Here is a 19,850-nt window from a genome sequence, read left to right on the forward strand (position 1 = left end):
CGCAGGTGTTTTCAGTATTGCTCACCCATCCAAATAAATAAATAACATTAAAGTGATTCTAAAGGCTCACTTTTTATTTTTTTAAACAACAAATGTCATACTTACCTGCTCTGTGTAATGGTTTTGCACAGATCAGCCCCGATCCTTCCTTTCTGGGGTCCTCCGCCAGCACTCCTAGCCACTCCCCCCCCAGTGAGTGCCCCCATAGCAAGCTGCTGGCTAAGGGGGCACTCATGTATTCTTGCTCCCTAGCCAACTCTGTCTGTCCCCCTGCTCCCTCCTCACTGGCTGTGATTGACAGCAGTGGGAGCCAATGGCTCCCACTGCTGTGTCTGAGCCAATGACAAGAGAGAGAGAGCCGAGAGAGCTGCTGCTTTTGTGCACATCACTTGATTGAGATCAAGCTCAAGTAAGCATTTAGGGGGGCTGCTTGCAGAAGTTTTTTTACCTTAATACAGAGAATACATTACCCTCCAAATCCAAGAAAACAAAAAGGAGGGGGAGTCCTATTTACGTGCTACACCCTAACAACCTGACCTTAATGGTGACATTTGAGTTTTGGACAATTTCCACCAAATCAACTATTAGTTTGTTACATTTCACAGATCTGCTTACAAGTTAAGGCTATTACAAGGTATGGTTTTGCATTAAAGGTTACGTCCACTTTTTTAATAAAAAAAAAAAAAAGCAAAATTAGAAAAATAGAGATTATATTGAATTGCTACACAAGCTATATTGTTATGTAATGTTTTTAAAAGTCCTTTATAATCTGCCGTGCTGTCTTTTTTTTTTTTAAAGTTCAATTCATCATGTTTCTTACAGATAAAGAATTACCCGTGGCAGTAATCGCTGCAGCTGTAATCGGGAGTCTTGTGGTAATTGTTGTTTCCGCTGTTCTTATCTGGAAATGGAAAAAAATAAAAAGTTTTTCACATCAAGACCCTCATCAAGCAATACCTACAGCAGGTAATTATAAATTCAGCCATAATACCACTCTGATCATACAAAGAGCAATGGGCTCCTATCATTATGTACCCTCCTAGTACAAATCCTCTCCCCCAAGTGCCCCCTCCTAGTACAAATCCTCTCCCCCAAGTGCCCCCTCCTAATACAAAACCTCCCCCCAAGTGCCTCCTCCTAGTACAAATCCTTCCCCCCAAATCCCCTCCTAGTACAATTCCCCCCCATGCCCCCTCCTAGTACAAATCCCCCCCCCATGCCCCTTCTAGTACAAATCCTCTCCCCACATCCCCCTCCTAGTACAAATACCCCCAAATACCCCCTCCTAGTACAAATCTTCTCCCCCAAATCCCCCCTCCTAGTATAAATCCTCTCCCCCAAATCCCCTCCTAGTAAAAGTCCCCCCCACGCCCTCTCCTAGTACAAACCTCCCCCAAATGCCCCCTCCTAGTACAAATCCTCTCCCCCAAATCCCCCTCCTAGTACAAATCCTCCCCCCAAATCCCCCCTCCTAGTACAAATCCTCCCCCCCAAGTGCCCCCTTCTAGTACAAATCCTCTCCTCCCAATCCCCTCCTAGTACAAGTCCCCCCCATGCCCCCCCTAGTACAAATCCTCCCCCATGCCCCCCCAGTACAAATCCTCCCCCATGCCCCTTCCTAGTACAAATCCTCTCCCCCAAATCCCCCCTCCTAGTACAAATCCTCTCCCCCAAATCCCCACTCCTAGTACAAATCCCCCCCAAATCCCCCCTCCTAGTACAAATCCTCTCCCCCAAATCCCCCCTCCTAGTACAAATCCTCTCCCCCAAATCCCCCCTCCTAGTACAAATCTGCCCCCTAAATCCCCCTCCTGGTATAAATCCTCTCCCCCAAATCCCCACCTAGTAAAAGTCCCCCAGGCCCTCTCCTAGTACATTCCTCCCCCAAATGCCCCCCTCCTAGTACAAATCCTCTCCTCCAAATCCCCCTCCTAGTACAAATCCTCCCCCCCAAATACCCCCTCCTAGTACAAATCCTCTCCCCCAAATCCCCCCTCCTAGTAAAAATACCGCCTCCTAGAACAAAACCCCCCAAATCCCCTCCTAATACAAGTCCCCCCATGCCCCCCTAGTACAAATCCCCCCCATGCCCCCTTCTAGTACAAATCCTCTTCCCCCAAATCCCCCCTCCTAGTACAAATACAGCCCAAATCCCCCCTCCTAGTACAAATCCTCTCCCCCAAATCCCCCCTCCTAGTACAAATCTGCCCCCTAAATCCCCCTCCTGGTATAAATTCTCTCCCCCAAATCCCCACCTAGTAAAAGTCCCCCCAGGCCCTCTCCTAGTACATTCCTCCCCCAAATGCCCCCCTCCTAGTACAAATCCTCTCCCCCAAATCCCCCTCCTAGTACAAATCCTCCCCCCAAATACCCCCTCCTAGTACAAATCCTCTCCCCCAAATCCCCCCTCCTAGTAAAAATACCGCCTCCTAGAACAAATCCTCCCCCCAAATCCCCTCCTAGTACAAGTCCCCCCATGCCCCCCTAGTACAAATCCCCCCCATGCCCCCTTCTAGTACAAATCCTCTTCCCCCAAATCCCCCCTCCTAATACAAATACAGCCCAAATACCCCCTTCTAGCACAAATCCTTGCCCCCAAATCCCCCCTCCTAGTACAAATCTTCTCCCCCAAATCCCCCTCCTAGTACAAATTTTATTCCCCAAATCTCGCTCCTAGTACAAATCCTATCCCCCAAATCCCCTTCTATTACAAGTCCCCCATGCCCTCTCCTAGTACAAATCCCCCCCAAATGCCCCCCTCTTAGTACAAATCCCCCCATGCCCTCTCCTAGTACAAATCCCCCCAAATCTCCCCTAGTACAAATCCTCGCCCCCAAATTCCCCCCCCAGTACAAATACTGCCTCTTAGTACAAATCCTCTCCCCCAAATCCCCCCTCCTAGTACAAATCCCTCCCAAATTCCCCCTCCTAGTACAAATCTGCCCTCTAAATCTCCCCTCCTAGTACAAATCCTCTTCCCAAAATCCCGCTCCTAGTACAAATCCCCCCCCCAATGCCTCCTCCTAGTACAAATCCCCCATGCCCCCTAGCTCCTTCAAGGACTGCTCATATCCCAGAAATGTGGGTAGGGGGTGGGTAATCAAACCATGTACCGTCCAATCTAAGAGTGGCCCTGTATAATCTGCTGTATGGAGGAGCGCTGTTAGGACAGGAGGGGGGATAGCATAGAGTCCCGGCTCTCTTTTCTCTGCCGGTGACATATCTCCTGTTAAAACTTAACATTAGTTCACTGCGCCAGGCTGCCCAATGCCCCTTGTGCTGGCCCTGAGTGCGGGGATTGAGGTAGAAGCTCAGTGGGCGTGATTACAATGCCTATGGGCTGGGCAGTCTGGGGGGGGGCCCAGCCCACCCCCCCAGCACGTCCCTAACCTGACCACACACAAAATGTGCGCCTAATGCAGTGAGCCAGTGTTTTATAAGCACTGCCCCCACCAAAGATGGTCACGGAGGTCATCCAGGGCAGTAGCATCCAATCAGGCAGCTGCTTATCCTGATGACATGGATGGAGGTTCACAAAGAATTTGAGTTTCTTCTGTCCTCCAACCCTCTGCATGGTGGTAAAAAAAAGCACTGTCTGTGTAGGGAGTTCAACCTACACCTGTCTACCTGTATTTCTCACCTATTAGAAGCTTTAAAAAAGAGCGGAATGTTTCATGATTATAAAATTACTACAAGTGTTCTTATGCAATCAAGGGATCTTTAGAGTGTTATTTGTAGTGCACTTTATAATAAGAGAAAGGCACTGACCCATGACAACCAATTAAAATACATTTGGCTGGTTGGATTGAATTGTAAACTGGTTACTATGGCCCTACTGCCCCAAACAATATGAACTTTGTATTTAATATATTTAAAAATAAGCTTACTCTATGAACACAATAAATTTTAGTTTAGGCAGGAAAAATAAGCTTGTTTAATAAGGTAATGAAAAAAAAACAATATAATATAATTATATTTAATATTTCACATGGCACTTTTATCAGTGCAGAAGGATCATCATAATTAAAGAAGGCAACTGATTGACATGGTTAATTAAATTTTTGATGTTGTCCTTTGCCTCATGAAATTATATTGAGTCATGAAATGGCTGTCTTTTTTAAAATGTCTTCGCTGTTTATTCGGAGCTCCTTGGGGGCTCATCCGGGATGTGTTCATTACTAATGTCTCCTGGTAGTGTGTGTGTGTATATATATATATATATATATATATATATATATATATATATATATATATATATATATATATATATATATATATAATTTTTTTCAAACTTCGATCAAAAACCTATACATACAGTACACTAAAACTTTTATTTTACCTAACCCATATGCCACACATGTAAATGGTATTTCTGAAAAATACTAAATCATTTCATAACAGAAACTAATGAAAAAAATGTACACAACCATGAAAATCAGACAGTTTAGTTCTCGCTTTACATCTCAATGGTCCTGAGACTGGAGTTTGATATTGATTATTTACAAAGGGAATGTGCACTTTGACCAAGGATGGATTACTTTGATGCCATTGTAATTTTATTAATTTTACTTATTATGAAATCACCTGTTTTTCTCCTCCAGGAAAAACCATGGACCCCAATCCACAAGATGTCTGCTACACCTACCTAGATATAAGTCGACTTCCCAAAGGTGAGCAGTCATATTTTGTGACAGTGCTGTGTTTGTCAAAATCTATCAATGTAAATATCAAAATGATGCTTCTCTAGAGAAGAGGGGACATTTAGAATAAGTTATGTCCTCCATTAATAACCGAATTAGGGAAATGTATACCTGATAACTCGTGTAGGTCTTGCTGTCATCATAGTAAGCTTATTTTATGCTTATGAATTTAATTAATTGAAATTCACTTATATTAGCTCAAATGACTAATCAGGACAAGACTGTGAATTCCAAATTAATATTTAGTTCTATAATCCAATGGTGTTGAACCACCACACTGTAACCCAATACCAGCCCATGGCCTCCCTTCTCCTGGGCCTCCAGCCACTTGCAGATCCCTTAACCTCCCACAGTGCCTTCCAGCTTACATTGAATCCCACAACCTCCCGTAGTGGCCCACAGTGCCCCAGGCCCCCTTAGAACCCTAAACCTACACAATGCCCCCACAGCCCCCCCCTCCCCCAGTCTGCTTCAAAGCCTCCTGTTCACCATGGTGCCCTCAACCTCCAAAAGTGTCCCACACTGCCCCTCAGCTTTCTCCAAAAGCCTCACAAGGCCACCAAGTCCGTTGCAGGGCCTCCTAACTCCCTCTATAACCTTCATCCACACCATAGTGACACCAGCCTCATCCAGAGCCTTCCAGCATTTCAATACATGTTTTATATTCCTGTACTTTTGTTGTGTGAGTATGAACTTTATTCTTTACTGTTGGGGCATGGAAGGTTTTGAAAGAATTTTCTGTACTTTGATCTCAAAAAAGGTTGAGAACCACTGCTCTAATCACACCATCTTTGGCAACAAGAATATATAGAAGTGTTATGTTGTTATTTAATATAATAATTACTGCTTATTGTTTTCTTTTTCCCTTTATAGGTGCTAGAATTAAACATGTAAGTATCCAACGTATTAATTTTCTTTGTAGAACTATTGTGTCGCGTTTGGGATATATGCAGTAAATATATATATATATATATATATATATATATATATATATATATATATATATATATATATATATATATATATATATATATATATATATATAAGGTATGGCCCCTCGCGCCACCAAGTGAATAAATTATTGATAAAGCAAAAAATGGTAGAAAACTGCTGCTAGACCTAAAGTGTACACGGTGCACATAAGTAAGTAGAAGTAGAAGTGAACAGCTAAATATTCTGAATGATGAATGGTGTAAATACTAAATCAATCATGTGCTAAAAATAGTGTGAGCAGTGAAATAAGTGATCAAAGTCCAAAATATCCAAAAGTAGTGAAATGATTCTTCTAATGGGGCGTACACACGGTCGGACTTTTCGTCTACAAAAGTCCAACGGATGCCGACGGACTAAAGCTGGCTGGTAATCCGATCGTGTGTGGGCTTCTTCGGACTTTCAGCAGACTTTTTCAGCCTCAAATCCGACGGACTTTAGATTTGAAACATGCTTCAAATCTTTACGTCGTAACTACGACGGACCCCGAAGTCCGCTCGTCTGTATGCTAGTCCAACGGACAAAAAAACGACGCATGCTCATAAGCAAAAACTAAACGGAAGCACTCGGTCTAGTAAAACTAGTGTTCGTATTGTAGGTAGCACATTCCTCACGCTGCAAAATCTGTGATCGTTGAATGCAGCGCATTTAATGTCTTCTTTACGAATGCTATAAAGAACGAAGATGTTTTGCTGTTCATATTCAAACAGAGTTCTCCCAAACAGATTTCTGGATTCTTTTTCTGTTTGATCTCATGAATGACATGGTATGCTTTTTCAAAACAATGTTTCCATACTAATAATACTTTTAAAATTTTTTTTTTTTTTGGTGGAGTCATCTTTTCTTGTAATTTTTATCCAGATATTTATTTTATGATTGTTGTGGAACTTTTTTTCTGTTTATCTATAATTTTTTTTGTAAAGTTACCACAGGGAACCCATTTATATATATATTTGTTAAATTTTTTTTAATGTTTGTAAAGTTACCACAAAGAACCCTTTATAATTTTTGTTTTTATAGTGATTTGTTTTTTTTTTTTATATAAAGTTAACCCAAAGAACCGTTTTTGGTTATGTATCTTTTTTTTTAAAAATACTTACCACTCGAACATTATTAACATTATTTTAATCTATTTTTGGTGTGTTTTTGCAAAATCAATGAGATTGTTGTCCCTTGTTAATTTAAAACATTGTGTCTAAAATCTATGATTTAAAATAAAAAACCTAAACTCAAAAAAGATCCATTTATTTATGGTCTAAATAAAATAAAGAGGAAGTCAATGCTGGAAAAAGTATGTGTACAAGAAAATGGGGATCTTGAGGAGTCCATATAAGAGGGAGCACAATCTGGTCCAAGAATCCCAGAGATCAACAGCACCAGCAGATGATATAGATGTCCCCAGACTGTGGTACTACAACAGCCTGCGTCTTCTGTCAGACCAGACTGAACCCAAGTCATCACTTTCTTCTCTTCCCTGCAGCCTTTCCTCCACGCTGCCCTGCAGCCTTCCCTGCAGCCTTCCCTGTAGCCTTCTTTCGAGGCTGTGGCTCTGGTGTTTCAGTTGTGGCAGGAGGAGGAGGAGGAGGAGGAGGAGGGGGGGCTGCCTCATGTAGTTGGGTGTTTCGTGTTTGCGTGCCCTGCAGCCCCTTCTGGATTGTTTCCCCAAATAGTCGCTCACAAATGAGGCGCTGCTCCCAATCCATTTGAAGAAGCCTGCTGGCTAAGTAGCAGCCATAGGACTCTTCCGCTTCGGGGGGGCTCTTTAAAAAACGGGTGGCCTCTTGCATGAGGCGCAGGGATGCCTCCTGTGTGACCGTCCCCTTCCTGGCCCTTTTTTTGGGAAGGTGGAGGGGAGGCACTTGGGATTCTGTCAGGCTCCTACTGGGCCCAGCCACCTCACTTGGCCCAGCCACCTCACTTGGCCCAGCCACCTCACTGGGAGCAGCCACCTCCTGCCTGACACTGGGCCCAGCCTCCTCCAGGATGATGGTGAATCCGGCCTCCTCCAGGCTGTCCATGGGCCCGGTCTCCTCCTGCCTGCCACTTTCCCCACATTCCTCCTGGATGGACTCATCCTGTAAATAAAAAAAGGACAATAGTTTTAGTATATTTTTTTGGGTTCATCAATGACACACAGTTTGCTTCTCATGACTAGCAAATTCAATGTGAATACATCTCTTTAATAAAAGAGTCTAATCCAGTGGTTCTCAACTCCAGTCCTCAGGACCCACCAACAGGCCAGGTTTGCAAGATAGCTGAAATACATCACAGGTGATATCACTTGCTGCTCAGTGATTGCAGTATTCTAGTCTGCAACTCCCCAAGGTAATACTTAAAATCTGGCCTGTTGGTGGGTCCCGAGGACTGGAGTTGAGAACCACTGGTCTAATCAGACACCCTAATTATTTCAAGCAGGTGCCAAACATATTTAGCCACTACTGTCAATTTATATGTATACACAATTTTGAGGGCAAAATTATTTTAGACAATTATAACATCCAGTTAACATCATTAATATTAGTACAGTAAATATTTGTTAAAATAATTTACCTGACTCCAGATGGTCATATCCGGTTCATCCAGGATGGAAGACCCAGCTTGCTCCTCATCAGCCTCTGCTGGGGTGGAGGGAAGGGTGGAGGGAAGGGTGGAGGGAAGGGTTGAAAGTGATGCCCTGGCTTCAGTCTGGTCATCAAGAAAACGGAGTTGATTGTAGTACCACAGCCTGGGTACATAAACATCATCTGCTGATGCTCCTGATCTCATTGATTCCTGGATCTTCTTATGTTCCCTCTTATACATGTTCCTCAAGACCCCAATTTTCTTGAGCAATGTCTCCATTGTTGCTCAAGAAAATTGGTCGCCAGGACAAAGATGGTCGCCTGGACAAAGGCCAGAAGTCTCTCCAGCGTTGACTTCCTCACATGCTTTGCATAATAATGTGGGTGTTTCACCTCCCACAAATTCCTCATCTCTCTATATTTAGAAATAAAAGCAGTAAGGAACTCTGGATCCTTAAATAGGGGATTCATAATGTCTGTATAAAAGATAAAGTCACAAGACAAAAAACACTTTTATTGGGTTTCTGCTAAACCCTCATCATCTTATCCCTATGTAGGCCTCATCAATCTGTCAAGCCATATAGGCCGCTTGCTACAAAGTCTTGACCAAAAGTATAAATTTTAAATTACCTTCGTTTAGTAGCGTCCCGGTCCACTATCACCTACGCACAGAACGTACGTACGACACGTGCGCAAGGCCCCTCTTTATACACTACGCATGTGTGAAACTCCGCCTACGTCGCCCGCCCCTGACGTTCGATTTTAACTCATGTTCTCCGCCCCTTAATTCTACGCACAGAACGTACGTACGACACGTGCGCAAGGCCCCTCTTTATACACTACGCATGTGTGAAACTCCGCCTGCGTCGCCCGCCCCTGACGTTCGATTTTAACTCATGTTCTCCGCCCATTTTTAGTTACGGCGCGTAGTGGGGTGAATAATGGCGGAGACACATGACATGTTAACTACCTCAGGTAGCGAAAAAAGCCCGGAGGCCGGAACGTCAACAAGATCTGTGAGGCCTAGATTTAAGGCCTCCAATATGAGTTTTAAAGAGATGGTGGAGATGGTGGCCATTCTTCAAAAAAAGGACTATGATGGGAAGTAGGGATGAGCCGAACACCCCCCGGTTCGGTTCGCACCAGAACCCGCGAACGGACCGAAAGTTCGCACGAACGTTAGAACCCCATTGACGTCTATGGGACTCGAACGTTCGAAATCAAAAGTGCTCATTTTAAAGGCTAATTTGCATGGTATTGTCCTAAAAAGGGTTTGGGGACCCGGGTCCTACCCCAGGGGACATGTATCAATGCAAAAAAAACTTTTAAAAACGGCCGTTTTTTCGGGAGCAGTGATTTTAATGATGCTTAAAGTAAAAAAAAAAAAGTGAAATATTCCTTTAAATATCGTACCTGGGGGGTGTCTATAGTATGCCTGTAAAGTGACGCGTGTTTCCCATGTTTAGAACAGTCTCTGCACCAAACTTTTTGAATAACGCGCAGAGACTGCAGCGCCCTGCACATGTGGAGCTTTGGGGTGTGATGCAGTCAATGTGCTGCCCTTAGGCTGGCCCCTGGAGGGCATCCTGCCTCGTTGGTGATGTGCCGCCGCCTCCTCCTCCTCCTCCTCCTCCTCCTCCTCCTCTCTCCTATCAGGCACCCACGTTGAGTCAGTGACCTCATCATCCCCTCCCTCCTCATCACTGGAGCAAACCTGGCAGTATGCTGCAGCAGGGGGAGCATGACTGCCAGATTGCTGTCCTTCTTGGGCACCCCCTCTGTCCGTGCTCATGTTACTGCCTTCATCGAGCTCAGTATCGTCATCAGAGCCTTCCAAACGCTGGGCATCCTCCTGGAGCATGTACCCAACACTGTGGTCAAACAGTTCGAGGGAATCCTCATGAGGACATGGTGGAGCTAGGGAAGGAGTCACTGATGACATTGAGCTGAGGGAAGAGGCCGCTGCTTTGCCAGACAAAGCACCCTGGGCATGGGTGAGAGAGGATGAGGAGGATGAGGACGGCTTGGTCATCCACTCGACCAAGTCTTCCGCATGTTGCGGCTCAACACGGCCAGCTGCCGAAAAAAAGGCCAAGCGTGTCCCATGGCCACGTGCTGATGAGGATGCACCGTCTCCACGACCAGCACTAGACACAGAGCCTGCTTGCCCTCTCTTATTGGCTTGTGACTGTCTGCCTCTCCTTCTTGGCCTTCCAGACATACTAATGGCCTGTAGCTGCACTAAGCTGGGATAGAACACCTGTAATTTTCTTCAAGTAGCTTTATATACTGTAACCAGACAAGCCTGCCTGTCAGTAGGAAGATAACAGGAACGGATCTAGCTGAACACTGTGAGCAGGACACACTGTACTAAATGTAAATAGTCTAGCTGCCTGACCGTGGTACTAATAGGATCAAATAGAACACCTGTAATTTTCTTCAGGTAGCTTTATATACTGTAACCAGACAAGCCTGCCTGTCAGTAGGAAGATAACAGGAACGGATCTAGCTGTACACTGTGAGCAGGACGCACTGTACTAAATGTAAATAGTCTAGCTGCCTGACCGTGGTACTAATAGGATCAAATAGAACACCTGTAATTTTCTTCAGGTAGCTTTATATACTGTAACCAGACAAGCCTGCCTGTCAGTAGGAAGATAACAGGAACGGATCTAGCTGAACACTGTGAGCAGGACGCACTGTACTAAATGTAAATAGTCTAGCTGCCTGACCGTGGTACTAATAGGATCAAATAGAACACCTGTAATTTTCTTCAGGTAGCTTTATATACTGTAACCAGACAAGCCTGCCTGTCAGTAGGAATTTAACAGGAACGGATCTAGCTGAACACTGTGAGCAGGACGCACTGCACTAAATGTAAATAGTCTAGAAGATAACAGGAACGGATCTAGCTGAACACTGTGAGCAGGACGCACTGCACTAAATGTAAATAGTCTAGAAGATAACAGGAACGGATCTAGCTGAACACTGTGAGCAGGACGCACTGCACTAAATGTAAATAGCAGGAATGGATCTAGCTGAACACTGTGAGCAGGACGCACTGCATTAAATGTAAATAGTCTAGATAGAAGATAACAGGAACGGATCTAGCTAAACTGAATACAGTGTATATATATATATATGCAACACCTGGGATGCATATATATACATAATACACTGTAAGTGCAGCTAACTGACTGACTGTTCTGCCTAATCTATCTAACTCAAATCAAATGACACTGTCTCTCTCTCTCTCTATCTCTCAGCACACCGGAACACACACTACACAGGGCCGCCGTGCAGGCGGCCTTATATAGTGTGGGGTGTGTACTAAATCCCCTGAGCCATAATTGGCCAAAGCCACCCTGGCTTTGGCCAATTACAGCTCTCTCTACTGACGGCGCTGTGATTGGCCAAGCATGCGGGTCATAGTGCATGCTTGGCCAATCATCAGCCAGCAATGCACTGCGATGCCGCAGTGAATTATGGGCCGTGACGCGCCACACGAATTTAGCGCGAACGGCCCATAACGTTCGCAATTCGGCGAACGATCGAACAGCCGATGTTCGAGTCGAACATGGGTTCGACTCGAACACGAAGCTCATCCCTAATGGGAAGTATGGGCCGTACGCCCGGCCAAATTTGCGCAAGGCCAAAATAATGGCGAAGGTGGTGGACACTTTACAGGCTTCTTTTGGGGTACAGCGCTCCAAGGATCAACTTAGAAAAAGATGGTCTGACCTGAAACTCAGAGAGCCGGATCAGTTCAGACGGATCCGTAAAGTGTTGCAAAAAAGTAAGTACCTGTGTTTTCATCTTGTGTTGATTACCTCGTATACCGCTCCATGTGCTTTTCATTCCTATACGATTGTTTGCATCGTTTGAAACGATCTTTTAATAAACATCGTTACATATCTATATATAATATATACATATATATCTCTCTCTATATATATACACATAGACATATATATATATATATATATATATATATATATATATATATATATATATGTGTATATATATATATATATATATATATATATATATATATATATATATATATATATATATATATATATATATATATATATATATATATATATATATATATATATATATATATATACACATATATATATATATGTATGTATATAGATATATAGGTAGATATATAGATAGATATAGAATTTTTTTATTTTTTTTTAAATTAAATTAATATCTATTTTTAGATTTAGATTTTGTTTGAGATTGAAGATTTATATTTAGTTATAGATATAGAGAGAGAGAGAGATCCAAAGATTTTTTGATATATTTTGATATTGATATCTAGATATCGAGATATCTATCCATCTTGATATGTCTTTAGAAATTAAAATCTTGAAGTCTACTAGGAACTCTACACAAACAGACAATTTGTACACCACTTCACTACAAATGTTTGAAGATTAGTATGTACTAAAATATCTGTGTGCTAAGTATATTAATTTTTGGCTTCACATAGGGGAAAAATCACTCAGCCAACAAGAGGAACCCAGTCCCCCCCCAGCAAAAGAACATACTTGGGAAATCAGCCCAAGCCCCACTGAGGATGTGGAGGAAGGAGAGGTGGGCGACATGGGCACCCCACCAGGTGAGTGTCTGACACACCAGCTTACGGTAATCTATGCATGGCTGCCTTTTATTTTATGTAATTTTTCTACTCTATTTTAGGTGATCTGGTTGTGCTTGAGTCAAGCAACAGCGCCACCCCCGAGGATGTTGAGGAAGTATGCGACATGGGCACCCCACCAGGTCAGTGTCTGAGACACCAGCTTTATGGTAAGGTAAACTATGTGTGCATATTTCTAAACATATTTTTTTTTTCATTCCACTTTAGGTCCAAGTGACTATTTCACCACAGACAGTGCCCAACGGCTAATTGCTCAAATAATGGCCTGGAATGGGGAGATCGATCAAATGCGGAATCGGCTGGATCGTATGCAGCAGGAAATGAAGGACATGATTGATGTTTTGGGTCGAATCTAAATGCCCTTTTTTAAACCCCAAAACATCGATCATGTCCTTCATTTCTTGGTTTGATGACCCCATTCTGGGCCTTCTCTTTATTATTTTTTGTTAAATTATATGCCTGTTTAACAACATTTAAAAAAGGAGGCCTATTTTTCAAAATAAACAAAAAAATAAAAAAAAAAGGATTTGAAAAAAGACCAAAAAAAAAAAAAAAAAAAAAGGATTTTAAAAAACACCAAAAAAAAAAAAAAAAAGATTTTAAAAAACACCAAAAAAAAAAAAAAAAAAAGGATTTGAAAAAAGACAAAAAAAAAAAAAAAAAAGGATTTTAAAAAACACCAAAAAAAAAAAAAGGATTTGAAAAAAGACAAAAAAAAAAAAATAAGGATTTTAAAAGACACCCCAAAAAAAAAAAACGCCTGTTTGCTAAAATCAAAATGCCCAACAAATTTTATTTTTGATTATTTAAAAATATTTAACTCTAATTATATTATTCTAAATTTATTTAATATATCTTTATATTTTTGGCTAGGAACATTTTATACTAAATGCATAACTGAATGGATACCAAAGATTAAAAACATCTGCTTTGAATTAAATAAATGTGTGGTTTGTTATTTCAATGCTCAGTATCAGTTTGTTTATAAATTTCAAAAAAGTGGTTTACAGTGGCAATGGAGCTTATTTAGAAATTTACAAGGAAAATACAGTTGGCACTACAACTGCTCGACCATAACCTAGGAGAAAGCCCAAAAGAAAGGCAAGCAATAAATATAATTCAAGATTTCATCAAGATTGTTTTTATTTTAAATCTTTAGATATCCTGGCCCATTGCAATGGCCCCCCTACCCATAAAATAATTAACATATTGCTGTCTAACTTGACGGGCACTTTGGGGGGCCAAGCCAGTATGGACAGTATCCAGGCCCGTAAGATTATCAACGATAAGTCCGGCCTCAGGCCCAACTGGCACCATATCATTTTGAGAATGTTTGTTTAAAAAGTTGTGCAGGATGCAGCACGATAAAATGATAAAATTAAGTTTGTATTCCGCCAAATTAATGGAGGTTTGAAACAGGCGGAACCGGCTGGCCAGAATCCCAAACGCATTCTCAACCACTCTTCTAGCTCTGGCCAGCCGGAAATTAAAAACCCTCCTCTCCGGGGTGAGGGTTCTTTGGGGGAATGGCCTCATGAGGTGCTTGCTCAGAGTGAAGGCTTCATCGGCAATGAAGACAAAGGGGAGTCCTTCCACGTTATCCGCATCAGGTGGCAATCCCAGGCCACCACTCTGGAGACGCTGGCAGAACTCCGTCTGGGCAAATACTCCTCCATCCGACATCCGGCCATTCTTCCCCATGTCCACATATAGAAATTCATAGTGTGCCGACACCACCGCCATTAAAACTATACTGTGGAACCCCTTATAATTAAAATAGTATGACCCCGAATGGGGTGGTGGCACAATGTGGACATGTTTCCCATCTATAGCCCCTCCACAATTGGGAAAGTCCCAACGGGTGGCAAAATGGGATGCCACAGTCTGCCATTCCTGTGGCGTTGAAGGAAACTGGGGAATCAAACAAGAAAACAAAAATCAGTAATTTTGAATCGAACATGGCAAGAAAATTATACAATTAAAAACATTATTCCACAGCATCAGTATAACATTAAATAATGTATATCTTCTGGAAGAAATAATATTGAAAGGCACACTTATCAGATTGCTCACCCCCTCTGATGGAACATTGATTACATTTTAGGGGGAGGTGAAATTACCAAAAAATATTAATTTTAGGACACACAGGGATTTATGGACTAAAAAGGCTACAAGACTGCAGTTGTTCCACTCTGCAAGTGCAGTTGCTCCCCAGTAAATGAGATAAGGTAAAAAGGCTTTCATGTTGCAAGGAGTACACAACCACATGCATGCATGACTAAATACATTCAAACTGAGAAGACAAGGTGAATATGTGACCAGCATTGTATGCTGGAGAGGTTATTGAAGGCAAATATACATGCATGACAAAAAAGAACATGAAACAAATCAAGCATGCGTGAGAAGAAAAAGGGGACATTCACACTATATTACAATGATGGTAAGTAGTGTTTGAGCTAAGAAATACATTACATTATCAAAGAATAAATAAAAGAACATGTGATGCTAATAAAAGAAAAAATTCTTACCTTAATATAGTCCTTCTGCAGGACCTGGATGATAGCAGAACAGGTCTCTGGGATAATGATCCCCAGAGCCTGGGGGGAGATGCCTGTCGAGAACTTGAGGTCCTGCAGGCTTCTCCCCGTCGCCACGTACCGCAACGTGGCAACTAGCCTCTGCTCCGGAGTGATGGCTTGCCTCATGCAGGTATCCTGCCTGCTGATATAGGGGGTCAGCAAAGCCACCAAACGATCAAAAACGGGGTCCGTCATCCGGAGAATGTTCCTGAAATCCTCAGGATTATTCTCACGGATCTCACGGAGCAATGGCATGTGACAGAACTGGTCACGCTGGAGCAACCAATTCTTGGTCCATGAACTCCTCCTTGCCCTGTTCATGGACTGGTCTTGGTCTGAAGAATAAACTACAGCACCAAGCACATACAATGCACGAGCTCGACGACGAGTACGTACAGGTAACATGGCTTCAAAACGGTCGGCTGGTCAGAACGCACTTAACAGAACGCACTGAAGAACAGCAAGGCCTGTGAAGAACGACCTGAAAATCAGGAACGAGCGGACAATAAAACAAAGATTTCTCAATGCCAACTGACCAAACGCACTGAAAAGCAGATACAAACCTCACAAGCACAGACTGAACAACAGTTAAAACGAACTGAAAAATACGAGTCTCACAAGCGCGAATCGTCTCTCACCAAACTTCTACTAACACGAGATAAACACGAGATTAGCAGAAGGAGCCCAAAGGGTGTCGTACGGGCTATTGAACTTCCGTTTTATAGTCTCGCCGGACTTGATGTACGTCACCGCGTACTAGGCTGTCAAACTTTTGTGTGGTCGTGTGTAGGCAGGTCCGTTCGTTAGAAAGTCTGCCGCAAGTCCGCCGAAAGTCTGCAGGAAGTCTGTTGGACCGGCTGTCGGACTTTTGTAGATGAAAAGTCCGACCGTGTGTACGCGGCATAAGAGCTAAAACAACACGTTCTTCTTAACACAATCATCATGACTTTGCAATAGCTTAATGCTGCCAGAGCTCTTACCTCAATAAGAAGTATAATCAGCCTTATGGATCTCCTATGATGAGAGATGGTGTTAGGGAACCCATTGACCGTGTAATCGGGAGCTCCAAAGGGGAAGTTTGTCATCATTATATGGAGGTTTGAGCCCGGTCTAACACCATCCAGAATCTGAACCTTCTACACGTTTGTAAATCGGAGATTCACAGTTGCAAGCCTGCTCTCATCATAGGATATCCATAAGGCTGATTATACTTCTTATTGAGGTAAGAGCTCTGGGAGCATTAAGCTATTGCGAAGTCATGAAGATTGTGTTAAGAAGAACGTGTTTATATCTCTAATGCCGCGTACACACGGTCGGACTTTACGGCAGACTTTGCCCGGCGGACTTTTCGACGTACTTTACGACAGACTTTCTGAATGAATGGACTTGCCTACACACAATCCACCAAAGTCTGTTGAATTCGTACGTGATGACGTACAACTGGATTAAAACAAGGAAGTTTATAGCCAGTAGCCAATAGCTGCCCTAGCGTGGCTTTTTGTCTGTCGCACTAGCATACAGACGAGCGGACTTTTCGACCGGACTCGATTTCGATGGATTAATTTAAAACATGTTTCAAATCTAAGTCCGTCCAACTTTTGAGAAAACAAAGTCCGCTGGAGCCCACACACGATCGAATTGTCTGACAAAATCCAGTCCACCGGGAAAAGTCTGCCGTAAAGTCCACTTGTGTGTACGCGACATTAGAAGAATCGTTTCACTACTTTTGGATATTTTGGACTTTGATCACTTATTTCACTGCTCACATTATTTTTAGCACATGATTGATTTAATATATATATATATATATATATATATAGTGTTCTGTAATGCCGCGTATACACGAGCGGACTTTTCGGCAGACTCTGCCCGGCGGACTGGATTTCGTCAGACAATTCGATCGTGTGTGGGCTCCAGCAGACTTTGTTTTCTCAAAAGTTGGACGGACTTAGATTTGAAACATGTTTTAAATTAATCCGTCAAAATCGAGTCCGGTCGAAAAGTCCACTCGTCTGTATGCTAGTGCGAAGGACAAAAAGCCACGCTAGGGCAGCTATTGGCTACTGGCTATGAACTTCCTTGTTTTAGTCCGGTTGTACGTCATCACGTACAAATTTGACAGACTTTGGTGGATTGTGTGTAGGCAAGTCCGTTCATTCAGAAAGTCCATCGTAAAGTACGTTGAAAAGTCCGCCGAGCAAAGTCTGCCGTAAAGTCAGACCGTGTGTACGCGGCATTAGAATCTGTTTGTTTGTATTTGAAGCAGACATCAGGTTATTTTAAATGTTTGAGAGGACACTTCTCAAACAAATGCCTTGGAAACATTTACACAAGCTGTCCTCTAAAATAATGAGAACATAGATATTATTGTTGTATGTTGGGCTAATGTCAGTTGGTAGATAAGTGCTTTCATCGTTCTATAATAAAGTAATATTAAAGGCTTTTTTTTGTTTAGATAACAAACATGCTATACCTACCTGCACTATGTAATGGTTTTGCACGAAGGACCCTTGATCCTCCTCTTATCGGGTCCTGCACTCCTGGCCTCTCCCACCTGCCTAGTGCCCCCATAGCGAGCAGCTTGCTATGGGGGCACCAAGGGTGGGGAGCCAATGGCTTCCACTGCTGTCTGGGGTCAGGTAAGTATTGGGGGGCTTCTCTGTGCTGGGAGATATACGCAAATATGCGGACCTATGGAAAAAATACCAGCCCAGTGGGGCTCCATACTTGCGTACGGTAGGCATGAAGGGATTAAATCTTGTCAGCCCTTCCAGTTTTCTTCTACAAACCATTCAATAAACACATTGTAGAGATAGATAGATAGATAGATAGATAGATAGATAGATAGATAGATAGATAGATAGATAGATAGATAGATAGATAGATAGATAGATAGATAGATACTTGTAGATGATAGAATTGTAAATGCAAAATAGCAGTGCTCCTATAAACTAATCCATCAATATTACCTGTTTTAATTTTTTTTCAGGAGGATCTGACTGTTACATATGCTACTGTGAATGCAAATATCTAAGAAAGGACCTGGAATGGATAATACCAAACTCTGAACATTTCCATGGAAGATATTGGCATTTCCTATCAAGTCGACCAATTCAGAAGGAAAAAAAAAAACACCTCTATCAAAGATTATATGAAACAAAGCCGTGTCAGATAATTTTATTACCACCCTTTAAATTCAGAGCTTTTTAAATGTAGCCAAATGCTAGCTATATTGGGACATTCCTTAACATAGATTACATTGAGCTTTGTTCCCTCTAGTGCCCTGCATGGGGATTATGTCATAATTTCCTGATTACAAAGAGAGAGAGAGAGACCACTACTGAAAGCAGAGGACCGTGGGATATGTAGTCTGGAAGAACAGGATTTTAATGGACCTGCTGCTGCTGTAGACTACAAGTTCCAGCTGGCTGGAGAGAGGAGGAATTCTAGATGAGGAGATAAATAGAATGGTCCGGGAGGGGCTTGCTCTCTTGGGACCCCAGCCTACAGCTGTAGTTCAGGCACTAGGCCGCTCTGGTTGATGTGAGTGGATGCCACATCTTAGATGGCGCGGAGTGCTTTCTATGGGTGAGCCTTATGGTAGACACCCAGCTACCCGGTTTCCATTGTTACATAGCCAGCTGAAGATCTTGGACACCTTACATCAAGGACTTCTCCCCCCAAAAGGACTCAGCTTATAACCTGCTCATGTTAAAAGGGAACTCTTATTCGGGTTTCACTTAGTGCACTTCTCACATATTGTGTTGTCATATATTGTGAATGAAAAGTGAATATTATACTCAGCGCTTCTCCAATAAACAATATATGATAAAGTGCCTACGTTAATATAATCAATATCATAGTTTTAATTAACAATATAAAGTGCTCAGTGCACTTATAGTGCAAAACACATAAATTGCAATCATATAGAGTCCATCCATATAGCCATATGGTGTGTTGAACTTGTGCAACGTATACAGTTGGTGTGGATCTTGGTGACACTCCGTGCTCCCCTCCTGGGTCCCCATTTACCAACAGTAATCTTTAAATACGCCTGGTATGGGGGGCGTGGCCTAAAGCTGAATGCGGTGAGACGTGTCTGAGCTGAGCTCCGCCAGCGGTCTCCTTTCTATTTGATCCTGACGCCATTTACCTAACTTACCCGCCCGGTAAGTTACCTCTGAAGTCCCAGCATAATGCTCTGAACCCCATTAAAGTCAATGGGAGCCGAAGGTCAAATGTCAAAAGTGCCCATTTTGAAGGCTTATGTGCAAGTAATTGGGCATGCAATGGTTATAGGGGTCTGGGTCCTGCCCTGGGGGACATGTATCGATAAAAAAAAGTTTGT

General features: G+C 42.7%; 1 protein-coding gene across 1 annotated transcript in view; it reads left to right on the forward strand.

Moving 5' to 3' along the window:
- LOC141116705 (low affinity immunoglobulin gamma Fc region receptor II-c-like) overlaps positions 1-19,850 on the forward strand; it is a 179,514-nt gene that overhangs the window by 56,223 nt on the left and 103,441 nt on the right. The window contains exons 7-8 of the mRNA XM_073609097.1: positions 823-961; positions 4,573-4,670. Coding sequence (XP_073465198.1) covers positions 823-961; positions 4,573-4,670 — 237 coding nt within the window. The remainder of the gene's footprint in view (positions 1-822; positions 962-4,572; positions 4,671-19,850) is intronic.

Source organism: Aquarana catesbeiana, linkage group LG13 (genome assembly GCF_042186555.1).
Source record: "Aquarana catesbeiana isolate 2022-GZ linkage group LG13, ASM4218655v1, whole genome shotgun sequence".
Classification (NCBI taxonomy): Eukaryota; Metazoa; Chordata; class Amphibia; order Anura; family Ranidae; genus Aquarana; species Aquarana catesbeiana.